This window comes from Muscardinus avellanarius (genome assembly GCF_963383645.1).
Source record: "Muscardinus avellanarius genome assembly, chromosome: 11".
Lineage (NCBI taxonomy): Eukaryota > Metazoa > Chordata > Mammalia > Rodentia > Gliridae > Muscardinus > Muscardinus avellanarius.
Genome location: NC_137797.1, coordinates 26,876,635 through 26,891,317, shown reverse-complemented (window position 1 = coordinate 26,891,317; position 14,683 = coordinate 26,876,635). Strand labels below are relative to the sequence as shown.

General features: G+C 40.9%; 1 protein-coding gene across 2 annotated transcripts in view; it reads right to left on the bottom strand.

The window, feature by feature from the left end:
* Nucleotides 1-14,683, bottom strand: part of NTN4 (netrin 4) — a gene marked incomplete at both ends in the record, with an annotated part of 112,911 nt that overhangs the window by 49,649 nt on the left and 48,579 nt on the right. For both annotated transcript variants that reach the window (XM_080706558.1, XM_080706559.1), the window contains one exon: nucleotides 11,995-12,273. In XM_080706558.1, the coding sequence (XP_080562684.1) occupies nucleotides 11,995-12,273 (279 nt within the window). The remainder of the gene's footprint in view (nucleotides 1-11,994; nucleotides 12,274-14,683) is intronic.

Here is a 14,683-nt window from a genome sequence, read left to right as displayed (position 1 = left end):
TTTTTGGAAACAGGGTCTCTTAAGCCAGCGCGGCTGACTTAGAACCTGCACGAGCCTCATGTCTCCGCCTCCCAAGCGCGGGGATTACAAGTGTGCGCCACCACACCTGGCCGTAAGTAGGTTTTTATGTTTGACTTGTTTTGTTTAGCATGATGATTTCAAGGTTCATCCATTTGCACTGTAGCACATATTGGTACGTTGTATTGTAGCATGTATTTGTGCCTTGTTATGGCTGGATAGTCTTACATTGAAGGGATATACCATATTCATTGACCAATGGATGTTTGGGTTATTTCAACTCTTTTGCTACTATGAATAATGCTTCTATGAGCATTCATGTGCATGGTTTTGAATAAATGCATATTTTCTGTTCACTTGGGTACACAATCAGGAGTGGAATTTCTGGGTCATATGATGGTTCTCCATTAAACTTTTTGAGGAAAGACCAGACTCTTTTCCATAGCAGTAGCACCATTTTATATTCCTATCAGCCATTTACCTTCCCATGAGGGCTCCAACTTCCCTGTGTTCTTCCAAATACCTATTATTGTTTGTCTTTTGGTCATAGTTAAAATCCTATTGAATGTGAAATGGCATTTCATTGTTGATGAATTTAAGGAAACAGTGCATACTAGAATGGATTCAAATATATCTTATGGATCAGGTCTTTGGGCAGCAAAAAGTAAAATGTAGCATAAAATTAATTTAGCATAGCTGGGTGTGGTGGCACATGCTTGTAATCCCGCTTGTAATCCCAGTGCTTGGGAGACTGAGACAGGAGGATCGCACAGGTTCAAAACCAGCCTCAGCTACTTAGTGAGGCTCTCAGCAACTTAGACCTTGTTTCCAAATAAATTATAAAATAGGGCTGGGGTGTAGCCTGGAGGTAAAAGCCCCTGGGTTCCACCCCCCAGTACCACACAAAAAAAATTAGCATATATTAGTCACTTTATACATGTTTTAGTTGCTATATTAATTATAAATTGAGTGTTTGACTGAATTATTAAGGTTTTTGTATTGTGGGGGAAATTTAATTAAGTTTAGAATGGCACTTTAAAATTAAAATTAATATAGGTGAAATAGAAATAAATTTATATTACAACTTTTCTGTTTGACCCAGAAATTACATTAAAAATGTTCCAAAATTTTTTATACCATCCATACTCTGAAAAACAGTTTAAGAAAACCAAGGTCAGCAATATCTTACTCTGTGTTTCTCCTTGCATTGATTTTCAGAAATCCGATCATTTAAACACTGAAGATAACTTACTCTCTGAAGAAATGTGATTCTGGGTCAAAGTAGAATAATCCACTTGACATTCCTAATATTTATACAATTGCATTTATTTACAAAGCATGTTTGAGAGAATTTCCTTTCCTTGAGAGGATCTTAAAATATATTATTAGCCGGGCGTGGTGGTGCACGCTTCTAATCCCTGCGCTTGGGAGGCAGAGACAGGAGGATTGCGCAGGTTCGAAGCCAGCCACGCTGTTCTTAAGAGACCCTGTTTAAAAAACAAAAAAAGGATAAAATAGGTCTGGGAGTGTAGACCGGAGGTAGAAGGGCTTCCAGGAACCCCAGTACCACCAAAAAAATATTATTAGTCTTTATCTTACTAATTTCATAAGACCACAAAAATCATCAATGGAAAACAACAAGAAATCTCTATGAAACTACTCAGGCGTTCTGAAGTGCTTAGCATTATTTGGGCAAATGCGACATAAATGGAATGAATTTTGGAATTAGATACATGGGGCTCCTAACACCTGCTCTCAGTAATCCTAGATAAATCCTTAATAACAAAGCACTGCTTATAGAAAGAGGATAAAAATACTGGTCATATGTATTTGAGGATTAAAAGAGAAAAATATATAGATGTGTAATAATCAATAGTAGTCATTTTTGTTGATATTAGTTATGTTATTAGTATTCATTATAGTTATTATTATTAGTTATGAAACAAATCTGTGGGGTGTGTGTGTGTGTGTGTGTGTGTGTGTGTTTTACTGGGAATTGAATCTAGAAGCATTCTACCTCTGAGCTACACCCCCATACCGATTTTATTTCTTATTTAGAAACAGGCTCTCACTAGGTTGCTGAGAGCCTCACTCAGTTGCTCAAGCTGTCCTCAAACCTCCTATCCTCCTGCCTCAGCCTCTCAAGTCCTAGGATTACAAATGTGTGCTGCCACGCCCAGCCAGATCTCGTATTTTTAAGATGGCATTGGTTAATTCATTCATATACTGGCCAGCATTTGTGAACCTGATATACATTAGACATTATGAATGTCCCAGTTTTTGCTATAAAAGAAGCAGATAAGCAAAGTTGGCTATATAAATAAGCACAATATAAATAAATACAATACAGTGAGGTCAATGTTATAATTGGGAAAATATGAGGGACTCTGGGAGGCCCGAGGAATGACTAGGATTTTGTGCCAAGGCTATAAATCCCAATTATTTGACCAAGGCTATCTTTTTCTTTGCATGTTAGCAAAGTGAGGTGGCAAAATTGGGAGCATAGTTGTCCTCACTTCTGCTCCTGTGTAAACACACAGTTAAAATCTCTCTTATTACATAGGAGAATTGAATGGAATTACAAACAAGAATTAAAACAAAAATATGCGACAACTACGAGCTCCATTGTTCAGCACATGCACATACTATGTTCCTTTGTTTCCTTTAATTTTAGCGCCCCTACTAATGCCATATCTGACAAACAGCGAGACCACTGCCTTTCGGAATCCTGAGAACAGACTGAACTGTCTACATCGCAGGCCCGGCGGCAGTCCCCAGGAGAATGCAAAAATAAAAGGCAAAGGCACTTGATCAGTGCTTATTCTTAGGAACTTAATAGTTGTCTGTATCATATATAAAATGTTTCAGTGAGACAAATGTAATCATTTTCCATGTCAAATATGTGAGCCCTTTGAAAGCTAAGGTGTACTAATATAATAATTTTCTGGTGTTTGTATCTAAAGAACTAGAGAGAAGAGCTAAGATGATATCAGAATCCCATGTTATGAGAGACAATCTTATTGTAAGTTAGCAAATGTTGTAGTCCTTCTCTACCTTCACATATGGTTTATTTTAGTCCATTAAAATATTTTTACTGCTGACACAGTGGCACATGCCTGTAATCCCAGTACTTGGGAGGCTGAGACAGGAGGATCACAGGTTCAAGGACAGCATTAGCAACTCAGTTAGATCTCTGTAATTTAGTGAGACCCTGTTTTTTAAAAAAATAGGCCTGGGGTATAGCTCAGAGGTAGAATGCCCCTGCGTCCATGCCCCAGTAATTCCCCCAGTACCCATCCATATCCCACACACAAACTGCTAACATAGAATGCAACTGAAGTCCCATTTGTGTTATTAGGGTTTTGGCTATCCAAATTAACAGAACTTCTTTTTCTGACAATTTAAAATGGCTGTGTAGCTGGGCGTGGTGGCGCACGCTTGTAATCCCCGCGCTTGGGAGACTGAGACAGGAGGATCACGCAGGTTCAAAGCCAGCCTCTGCTGGCTTAAGAGACCCTGTTTCCAAATAAAATACAAAATAGGTCTGGGAGTGTAGCCTGGAGGTAGAAGGCCCCTGGGTTCCATCCCCAGTACCACCCCCCAAAAAACCAAAAGTAAATAAAATGGCTGTGAATTTTCTGTCTTTTGAAGTTAAAAGCGTGTGTTTGCCTTGCCTGTATAATAAAAATTCTCTTTGAGAGAAGACCTAGTGACTTAAGTTACAGTTTCTCTCTACTGAATGTAATGTTGAAGTACATTTCTAACTCTCACAACATTGGCAGGACGCAAATGAAATACTACAGAAGTGTTGGTTCTGCAGCAGAAGTCAGATATCCACCTTAGCTTTTCTCTTTCCATGCGGCTTCCTCCCTCTTTCCCTCCCCATTATATTAGCAATTAAATCGGAAGACCGGGCCTTCTAGATACAGAGATCTGACTTCAGGCTCCCAACTGTCCACAATATGAACCCAGAATTGCTACACTGAGAAGAGAGAGTCGATGAAAACACTTGCCAAGGGAGCTATGCTTTAAATATCTGAGATACAGGCCCTTCAAGGTAAGGAAAATGTCAGATTTCAGTTGTTTCATCTCAGATTTCTAGAACTAGTAGCTCCAACCTGTTAAAGGGATTCATTTTTGTTCCCAGTTTTGACCTTAAATACATTGTGCTTCGCTTTCTGCAAAGCATTTTTATGAAAGCCCAAATGAAACATGTCAGAGGATCAACCTTACTCTCCCACTAGCTTATAACTCGTTTTTAGTGATATCAGTTCTGGCACCAACATTTTAGCTTTCAGGTATTTTAATCCTTTCATTCCTCTGTGAAATAAAGACCTACAAGTAAATATTTAAATGTACTGGGGGAACCCTTGAGAGGAATCCACAAGGAATCCTCTTATGGACAAAGAGATTATTTAATAATGCCTCTGATTTTGAAGACTTCTGGTTTCCTAATCATCAAATAAGAAGAACAATTACATGTTGCCCCATGAGCACTCGCTGCTGAGGAACTACTGGCAAAGCCGTACCACACTAGCACAGGAGTGGTGAAATAAGGAGTTTAAGATCTTGAGATGGATTTAGAATGGTCTCACATTAACTGTGTCAAATTGGCAGGCCATATATACAAATCTATGTATGTACACTTGTGTAAAATACTAGGGATTGAATCCAGGGGCATTCTACCTCTGAGCTACACCTCCAGCCCTATTTTGATTTTGTTCTGAAGCATGGTCTCACAAAATTGCTGAGGCTGGCCTCAAACCTGCGATCCTCCTATCCCAACTTCCTAAGTACTAGGATTACAGGCATGAACCGCCACTCCCTGCTATATTTTGTTGATATTAGGAATACATTGTACCCCCATTGGTGATGGGATGACCTAGTCCTCCAGGTCCTAATAGGAGAACTGAAATCAGTAGGGTTGCAGCTGTTTTTCATCATCAGCAAAAATGATTTAGAACTAGAGACTGAAATAAAAATAGTAGATTGAGGAATCCCTCATCCTGTGACACCAAAGATAATTTCCCTCAAAGATAGCCATTTCTAAATTACTTTGTAGATTAGCCAGCTCTTTATTTCTCTTTCTTCTTCCTTCCTTCCTCTCTCTTTCCTCCTTCCTTCCTTCCTTCCTTCCTTCCTTCCTTCCTTCCTTCCTTTCTTCCTTTCTTCTTTATTTTTTCCCTTTGGGTCATTTTGTTGGATGGCAGAAAAGAGAGAAATCAATACTAATGTCTGGTTCCAGATCAAATGCAGATGACCTGGATAGATTACTGTCCCTCAGAGAAGAGTCTTTGGCAGAAGAGCTTTCCCCCTCCCCCTTGGTGGTCTGTTGTGGGTGGAGGGTGACTAACTGCTTTATCATTGTGGCTTCCAATAAGTTAAACAACTCTCTCTGTACCTCAATTTTCTTTATCTTCAGAGTAGATATAAAGACATGTACCTTCTGGAGTTGGTGTAGGACCAAGTGAAATAACACATGAAAAAGAGCTTGATAGAACACAAGACAAGTCAAGTGTGGTGGCGCACACTTGTAATCCCAGGATTCGGGAGGCTGAGACTGGAAGATCGTGGTTCACCGACAGCCTCAGCTACTTAGTGAGGCCCTCTGCTACTCAGTGAGACCCTGTTTCCAAAATAAAGAATAAAAAAATAGGGCAGGGGGTGTAGCTTGGAGGTTGAATGCCCCTCCCCAGACCTGCCCCCCCACCAAAAAAAGAAGACAGCTGTGGGTGAAAACTGTCCTTGTTCTCCCGTGTCCTCACGTCCGTTCTTTAAAGTCTATGGTCCACTAGTACTCGGTCTCTGAGCCTACCCTTGCCTCCTGCTCCTCTAATCCTTTCTCCACCCTCTTTTGTCTGTTCTCAGCATAATGCCAACCCCAGTTAGATCCACGTCTTTAAGAATAATAAGAAAATTAACTTTGGTGTCTGGCAGATGAGTTTAAAATGTGGCTCTACCCTTTATTATCTTGGAGTAGTTACTTTAAATTTCAGTTTAAATTTAAATTAAATTAAATTTAATTTAAAGCTTTAGTTCCTCATCTATGAAAAAATGGTGATATAGTGAAGATTAAGTTCAATAACATTCATAGCATGATAGCCTAAGACCTGGCACGTGATAAGCATTCAATAAATGGTAATTGCCAGGTGCTGAGACAGGAGAATTACAGGTTCGAGGACAGCCTCAGCAAGTAGTGGACTCTCATCAACCTAGGGAACCATGTTTCAAAATAAAAATGAAATAGGACTGAATGTATCTTAGAGGTAGAATGTCCCTGGGTTCAATCCCTAGTACCACAAAAATAAAATAGATAAGATCATAACTGCTAATATTAGCATTTATAGTCCATGATAGTATTTTATTATTTTGGTGCTGGAGATTGAACTCAGGGGCATTCTACCTCTGAGCCACATACATATGCAGCCTTTTTTTTTTTTTTTTTTGGTGGTACTGGGGTTCCTGGAAGCCCTTCTACCTCCGGGCTACACTCCTAGACCTATTTTTACATTTTTATTGGGAAACAGGGTCTCCTAAGCCAGCGCACGCGGCTGGCTTCGAACCTGCGCGATCCTCCTGTCTCTGCTTCCTAAGCGCGGGGATTACAAGCATGCGCCACCACGCCCAGTTCATATGCAGCCTTTTTATATTTTATTTTGAAATAGGGTCTCACTAAATTGCTCAGGCTGGCCTCAAATCTACGATCCTCCTATCGCAAGCCCTCCAATTACTGGGATTACACATGTGTGCCACCACGCCCAGCTACTTAATATTTTCTATGCTAAGATCTAAACCTAATTTGATGTTCATTTTCAAACATGAATGTCTGTTTTACTATATAAAAATATTTAAAAATACTAGTTTAATTGTGTCATTTAAAAACACATTGTTTTAAACCTTCTGTTCTTTTCCTTAAGACCTTGAATATTCAGGAGCTTTCTAATTTTGTGTTTGGCTTATTCATAGTATAGTAGAGATATTTTTAAAAGAAAAAGAAGACAGGCATGGTGGTTTACACTTTTAATCCCAGTACTTTAGAGGCTGAGATAGGAGGATAGGCGGTTCAAAGCCAGCTTTGGCAAAGTAGCAAGGCTCTCAGAAACCCTGTGAGTACCTGTTTCCAAATAAAGAAATAAAAAATCAGGCTAGGGGTATAGCTTGGAGGTAGAATGCCTCTAGTTCAATCCCCAGTGCCCAAAAAAAGAAAATGAAAACTTTGATCTTAAATCTCTCAACTTCTAAGACATGACATACGAGATGTACAAACATGAATACATGAATAAGTGGTCTCAGATTCAGTTGGTAAAAACTTTCAGAATGAGATTATAGGAATGATTCTAAAACTTGCTGTACACAGCCAACTAATATTATCCTCAAAGTCAACTACCATGGTTCCTGGGTCTTTATGTTTACTCTGAGATTTAGAACACACCAGCCAAAATGTTGATACTCTTTTCTAATGAGTTTCTGATTACCAAAGAAAAATTTACCTTAACAAATGTAGCTCAAGGCATTTAAATAATTCTCCGTGATATTCTTTTTTTTTTTTTTTTTTGGTGGTACTGGGGTTCCTGGAAACCCTTCTACTTCCGGGCTACACTCCCAGAACTATTTTTATACTTTTTTATTTGGAAACAGGGTCTCTTAAGCCAGCACAGCTGGCTTCGAACCTGCGTGATCCTCCTGTCTCCGCCTCCCAAGCACAGAGATTACAAGCGCGCGCCACCACGCCCGGCTCTCCATGGTATTCTAAGGCCAACTCTGTGTTAGCCAATGGATGACATTTAGTAACACAACGAAATAGTCCATGTTGCTTCTTATTACCATCCCTCATCTAACAGCTGTAAAAATCACAGATGTGGGAAAAAGAGGAGACACAGTCCTGTGCAGCTGCAAAGAGAAGAAAGCTTCAGATCTCCTGTTCACATCGTTTCTGGGATCTCAGCAGGCTGGAACCAAAGTACAGTTTCCCTTGCCACTAAACCCCGTCCTTGTAAACACATCAAGCCGCACATCAGCTATGATTTAGTTTCATTACTGGGGAGAAACAGTAGAGTGGCTAAGATAATACAATATAATAATCACAGCAACGTTAGTAATAGGTACCATTTCCCAGACACTGGCCAGCATACGCCCTCATCCTCACAACCTCAGATATAGATACTGTCCTTCTTCTGTTAGGAAACCGAGGTTCAGAAGGACTAAATCACTTAGTACATGCTGTTTTGGGTTACATTCATGACTGTCAGACTCCAGCGCTGGGGTCTTTATCATTGCACGGTTCTGATTTCTAGCAAAAGGAACAGATGAGAGAACAATGAACTGGTGAAGGCTAAAATAATGAATCTGAGCCGTGCGTGGTCATGCACAGCTGCAATCCCAGTACTTAAAAGGCTGAGACCGGAGAATCACAGGTTCAAGGACAGCCTCAGCAACTTAGTGAGATCATATTTCCAAATAAAAATAAAATAGGCTGGAGGTGAAGCTCGGAGGTAGAATGCCCCTGGGTTCAATGCCCAGTGCCACAAAACAAAAGGGAGAAAGAAAGAGATGGATGGATGGATCTGGGAAGAAGGAAGAACGTGGAAAGGTGATCCTATTTTAAAAGACATACAAAGCTGTCAATTAGTATCCCTCTTCCCACTGCTCTCTCCTAAAGATAGGAATTGACCCTAAAATATTAGATCATTAAGAAATAGACCAAGTATCATTTCCATTAACTTTGCCAGTTCTCTATAAGAGTTATCAAGAATTCTATCCCATAAAATCAGATTTCATTCATCAAGGACTTGTCCTAGAAAGGATACTTTCTACGGATGAATCGGCAGGGTCTATAAAGCAATGGTTTTCAAACTTAAACAAGCATACCGATTATCTGGAGAGCTTATTAAACACAGGTTCCTGGGCCCCGTCTCTAGAGTGTCTGACTCAGCTGGTCTGGAGCAAAGTAGGAGAATTTGCATTTCTCACGAGCCATAGGCAATGCTGATGTTGTTGGCTCAGAGCCCACACTTGGAGAGCAACTGCTAGAGAGAAAAACATGTCTGAAGAAAGTTAGACTTGTGCACACGTAACCACGGCGAGCTGACCTGTCACACAACAGCATTTCTCAATAGGCTGCTCTCCACTCTGCAGGCATAATTTATGAGCCCACATTTACAGACACATGGGCATAATGGATGGTGTCCACGGCAAACAAATGAGGAAGAACAATTGAGCTGAGGCAAAAGACTGTGCTTGCAGTGTGCTCGGCCGAGCTACCAGAGGACCGAGAACTTCACATTCAAAAGGTAAAATCAAATTTTAAATTTTAAACAGGTTGAGCATCCCAGATCCCAAAGCCAAAAATCCAAACTGCTCCTGAATCCAAGGACTGGGAGGGCCTGCATGATACTACAAGTAGAAAATTCCATGCCTGATCTCCTACGATGGGTTGTTGTCAAAACACAGACTCACTCATGTATAAAATTACCTTCTGCCTGTGTAAATAAGGTGTATATGAAACAAATGAATTTTGGTTTAGGTTCAGGTCTCATCCCGGCTCTATTGATAGCACTGCATATATGCAAATATCATAAAACCTAAAAATTCCAACATCCGAAACACTGCTGAGTTCAAACATATTCAACATGTACTAGCTGTTCACAATTCAGAAAAATAAAGATAAAATTAAAATTACATTTACGCTTAGGAGTGGGAAAAAATCTTAAACCAAAATCATTCACGTTTCCAACCACTGCCCATTGCCTCTGCTGGTCCAGCTGCTTATGGCCTTGTTGTTGTTGTTTGAGAGGGAGCAGAGGAAGAGGACCACACAGTCTTGGCAGTTTATCCCTTACCTGGTCCTAGCTGCAGGCTTGGCCTGGCCTGGCTCAGGCACATGCTTAGTAAGGTACTTGGGGTTACCACTAGTGCTGCATATGATGAAATCAGTGTGAAACTAGGTAAAAGTATATCAGAAAAGTGGGATTGTTTTAATAAAAAATTGCTTTCAATTTCAATGTAGCCTGAGATTAGTAAGGAAAGGAGGTCTCCATTTCATAGGCTTTCTACAGTAGAGACTTTCCCCTTAAACATCCTTTTGAAACGGAAATCCACTCACTGTATAATCCCCCTTCCTTAGTGATTCAGAACTTCTTCATAAGCTGATACCTGTCTTGCTCATAGAACATAGTATAAGATACTTTTATTTCAAGACTTCTACAAAAGTCTCTGCTAACTTTGAGTAATTATCCTTCATTGAGTTTAATGGAATGAAGAGAAACCTCTAGAGCATTCCCCTTAGTGTTAGGAAGTATGGCTAACTCTGAAAGTTTACACTGTGGACTTAGTTTTTTTTATTATTATTATTACCTTTAAATGCACACTCATGAGTATAATAAAGCTCTCAAAAACTCTGGTAGCCTAGTCTGGTTGGCAGGGCTATTCAGGTTGTCTCATAGGTAACTCACCCCACAGACATTTATTGGGGGCTCTCGTGTGCCACGTGGTGGCATCCTCCAGGCTGTGTCTGTCCTGCTCAAGGATCTACTCTGCAGTGGCCCTGTAAGGTGGGGACCATGGGACAGCAGAGGAGCCAGAAGTCCTTCCTGTGCTTTCTCCATTCATTACCCCACTAAAATGCAATGGTAAAAACTTCAGAACACTCCATCTCACATAAGTTTTCTAGTTTATGGGCCTGAGTCTGGCATATCTCTAGAATATGGGTTGTTTTCTACTTGAATCATACATAAACCCAATTCATCAAGATACAAGAAATTATTCTGCTCTTTATTTGAAGTAGTAGTATTTAAAAGGTTCTTCTGTGTCTGGAAACTAGTAAATATTTGTTGCACGACAGCTGTATTGTTTTCAATGTTGGGACCTCCAGATTCACCTCTAAAATAGACGGTTTCTATTTTTGACTGTTTCTACTCTCTGGCCACTGTCCTAGTCGTTTGAATTACCCCAGTGTTGCTCTGCACCCTGGAGCCTCGCACATGGTCCTACTGGCTATTCTATGGTCCTATTTTATACTAGGATGAGGAGAAAGAAGAAAGAGTGTAGACTCTGCCCTTTTAGGTAATACTGTAAGGTTACTCTAAAGCCTTTTTGTCTGTGTTTTGCTTTGCTCAGAAATATCAGAGCAACATTTAAAATTAAAGAATTAGAGTGCACTCCAATTTACCCCTCCTCAACTGATCTGCCTCCCAGTTGTGGATATCGCCAATAAGATGCCTGCTCTTGAGGCCGTTCTGTGGCTTAGCCAACAATGAGACTAATATCTCGTCCTCTTCCCCTTCCCATTCCTACGTTGCCATCATTCAGCGAACACCTGCTGAGCATCTGCTTCTGACTCAGGGAAATATCTGGTCCAGAGGATGCAGAGAGCATGCAGTCCTTGTCCTCAGGAAGATCACAGTCTCCTGATGGATGCAGGTGAGCAAAAGTCTACAGGACAGTACATGATGATGAGGGAACACAGAAGAAAGAGGGGTTATTAACTCTGCCTCAGGGCTAAAGGGGGTCAGGTCACTCTTGCCAGAGGAGAATCACTGTTCTTCTACTGGCTGGTCAGCAAAGACACCAGGCATTGAATTGAGGTTCTCGTTTTCCCCCCCTTCAAACTCTACTTCAAATTTGCTGTGGACACTGGCTTCTGTGTGATAATGCCACTGATTTGATCACGCCAACCTCTTGCTCCTGCTCACCTTATGCCTTTTATCTGGAGGTCATGGTACAAAAAACTGGCATGAGTGGTTTCCAAAAAATCTAGTTATCACACTTGATTATAATTCTCAAATTGAAGATTAAAAAGCCAAGTCAATAGGTACTATATAGGATGGGTGTGGAGCTGAAAGAGTGAACCGGCAGAGGAAGAAACAAGAAGTTATATGTTAGACATGTACCAGCTCTCGGGGAACCGAGACCACCAGTGGCCAAAGCTGAATGAAACTAACGACTTGTTTTTCTTCGAGGACGACTCGTTTTACCTACCACATGGAATGCTCCTGGGGCCTTGATGGGTCTGAAGCCATCAACGGGAACACACTGATCCGCGTGGCCATTGCAGAAGCAGCTGCCCTTGACGATGAAGTCATAGACGGCGTAGTGTGTAAAATGTTGGGGCTTGGCGTTCAATTCATTTCTCTGGCAGGGACAAGACTGCCGTTTCAGCAGCTGCACACGGAGGTTGGTGATCTTCAGCTGCTCCTGAACTTTGGCACTATAAGGGTTCTCCCCATCGTACGGTGGTGACAAAGCCCTGAAAATAACCTGCAGAAGAAACAAGATGCCATGTGTGTAGAGGACTGTGTGCAAACCCAAAAATGTTTGCCCAGTATAATTCCAGTTTGATTTATAGCTTTTGTTATCTGTAAATGATAAGATAATAAAAGGTCTTTAGACCTTGATCACACCTGGGGAAGAGCCGCCCGGTTAGTCTAAGGGGCAGATGTTCTGTCTGTTTGGAAACAGAAGAAGTGTGCATTGAATAACGCGTGCAGGCCTGACTGCCGAGACCAAGGGAGCCATTCGAAGGTCCTGGGGGAAGAGCATTTTGAGCAGGAGGAACAGCAAGGTGTGAGGCCCTGCCACAGAGCCGAATTGGAACAAGGGCAGTGTGATGGAGGCCGGTGGATAAGGGAAGAGTGGCTGGAGAGAACAGAAAGCAAGTGCCAGAGAGACACGGAGAGAGCCCTTTCACGGCCATGGTATCGGGGCATGGTGGCACATGCCTACAATCCCAGCTGGTAGAGGAGCCGAGGCAGGAAGATCCCAGGTTTGAGGCCACCGTGGGGAACTTCGCAACAAAACCCTGCCTCAAAAAAAAAAAAAAAAAAAAAAAAAAGCCAGAGTTGCTCTAATTGAACCACTTGAAGGTTGCAGGCAAAGAACTGATTTGATCTGAGCTGTTACATCTTTTTTTTTTTTTTTTTTTTTTTTTTTTTTGCGGTACTTGGGACAGAACCCAGGGGCATTCTACCTCCGAACTATACCTCCAGCCCTATCTTTTATTCTTTATTTTGAAACAGGGTATCACTGAGTTGCAAAGGGCCTCACTAAGTAGCTTAGGCTGTCAGTGATCCGAAATCCTCCTTTCTCCGCCTCCCGAATGCTGGGATTACAAGCATGCGCCACCACCCCCTGGCTTGTTACGTCTTCTAAAATAAGACCTTTCTTCAGCCAGGAGAATGCATTGCAGAGGCAAAGAATAGAGGGCTGGGCGTGGCTCAGTGGTAGCGCACCTTCTTAGCATACACCAGGCCCTCGTTTAGACCCCCAGCACCTAAGTAAACAAATGGTAAAGAACATAAACAGAAGACCAGTTAGGAAGCGACTGCAAAACCAAGATCCAGGAACTTATATTTCTAAATAAAGCTGACCCTTTCCAAGACTGGTTAGTCATTGGTTCTCCAATGCTACAAATGTTTTTTGGTTCTTTTCTGGAACTAAAGGCAACTTAATACTTTAGTTCTCAAGAAGAAACTAGAAGGAGGAAGGCCCAATTGGGACAGTCTTTATTTGCTATGGGAAGCCTTTGGTATGTATGTGAGTCTATATTATATGGGGTCATCAAGATGCCCTGGAGTGAATGGTTCAAACCATTCTAAAAGCTGGGTGTGGTGGCTCGTGCCTGTAATCCCAGTACTTGGAAGGCTAAGATAGGAGGATTGTAGATTTGCAGCCAGCCTCAGCAAATTGTGAGGCCCTGTTTCAAAAAAAAAAAAAAAAAAAAATAGGTGTGGGGGTGTGATTTGGGTATAAAATGCTCTTGGGTTCAGTCCCCATGACCACAAAAACAAACAATTAAAAAAAAGACTTTCTAATGGCCTTCTTACTGGGGGGAGCAATGGTTGGTGGAAGAAGAAATCACTGCCAACAGAAACTAAGGGGTACAAAAAAGGAGTTCTAAGATGTAACATGGAGGACTATTACATGGAGGCCAACAGTAAGTTACACTTTGTTATGCAGGCTTTAAAAAGGCAAAAAAATAATAAAACCTCAAGAAACTTCATGAATTGACATATGTAAAATTACATGTATAAAATGCATACATGTAGTTGGGCGTGGTGGCACACACTTGTAATCCCCGCACTTGGGAGGCGGAGACAGGAGGATGTGCAGGTTCAAAGTCAGCTGCGCTGGCTTAAGAGACCCTGTTTCCAAATAAAAATATAAAAAAAATAGGTGTCTGGGAGTGTAACCCGGAGGTAGAAGGGTTTCCAGGAACCCCGGTACCATCAAATTAATTAATTAATTAATTAATAATAAAATGCATACATGTAAATTTACATATAAACTTATTTATATATAAATTATATGCTATATATTTATATATATGTAAATGATAAGAGACATACAGTCCCCCTGAAAAAGATTTTAAGCATCTCTTGGTTTTTAGGGATGATAAAACTCTTATTAACAAAAAACAGAAATAGTTTGTAACCAAGTAGTATGAAAATAAAGTAATTATCAAAAAATAGGCTTTGGAAAAACTCCCATTTAGGTAAAATGTATCCAAAGTAATTTTCTAAGAAAAAAAATTTCTTTTTTTTTCTTTTACAGTACTGGGTGGTGGAACCCAGGGGCTTTCTACCTCCGGGCTACACCCCAGCCCTATTTTATAATTTATTTGGAAACAGAGTCTCACTAAGTTTCTGAGAGCCTCACTAAGTAGCTGAGG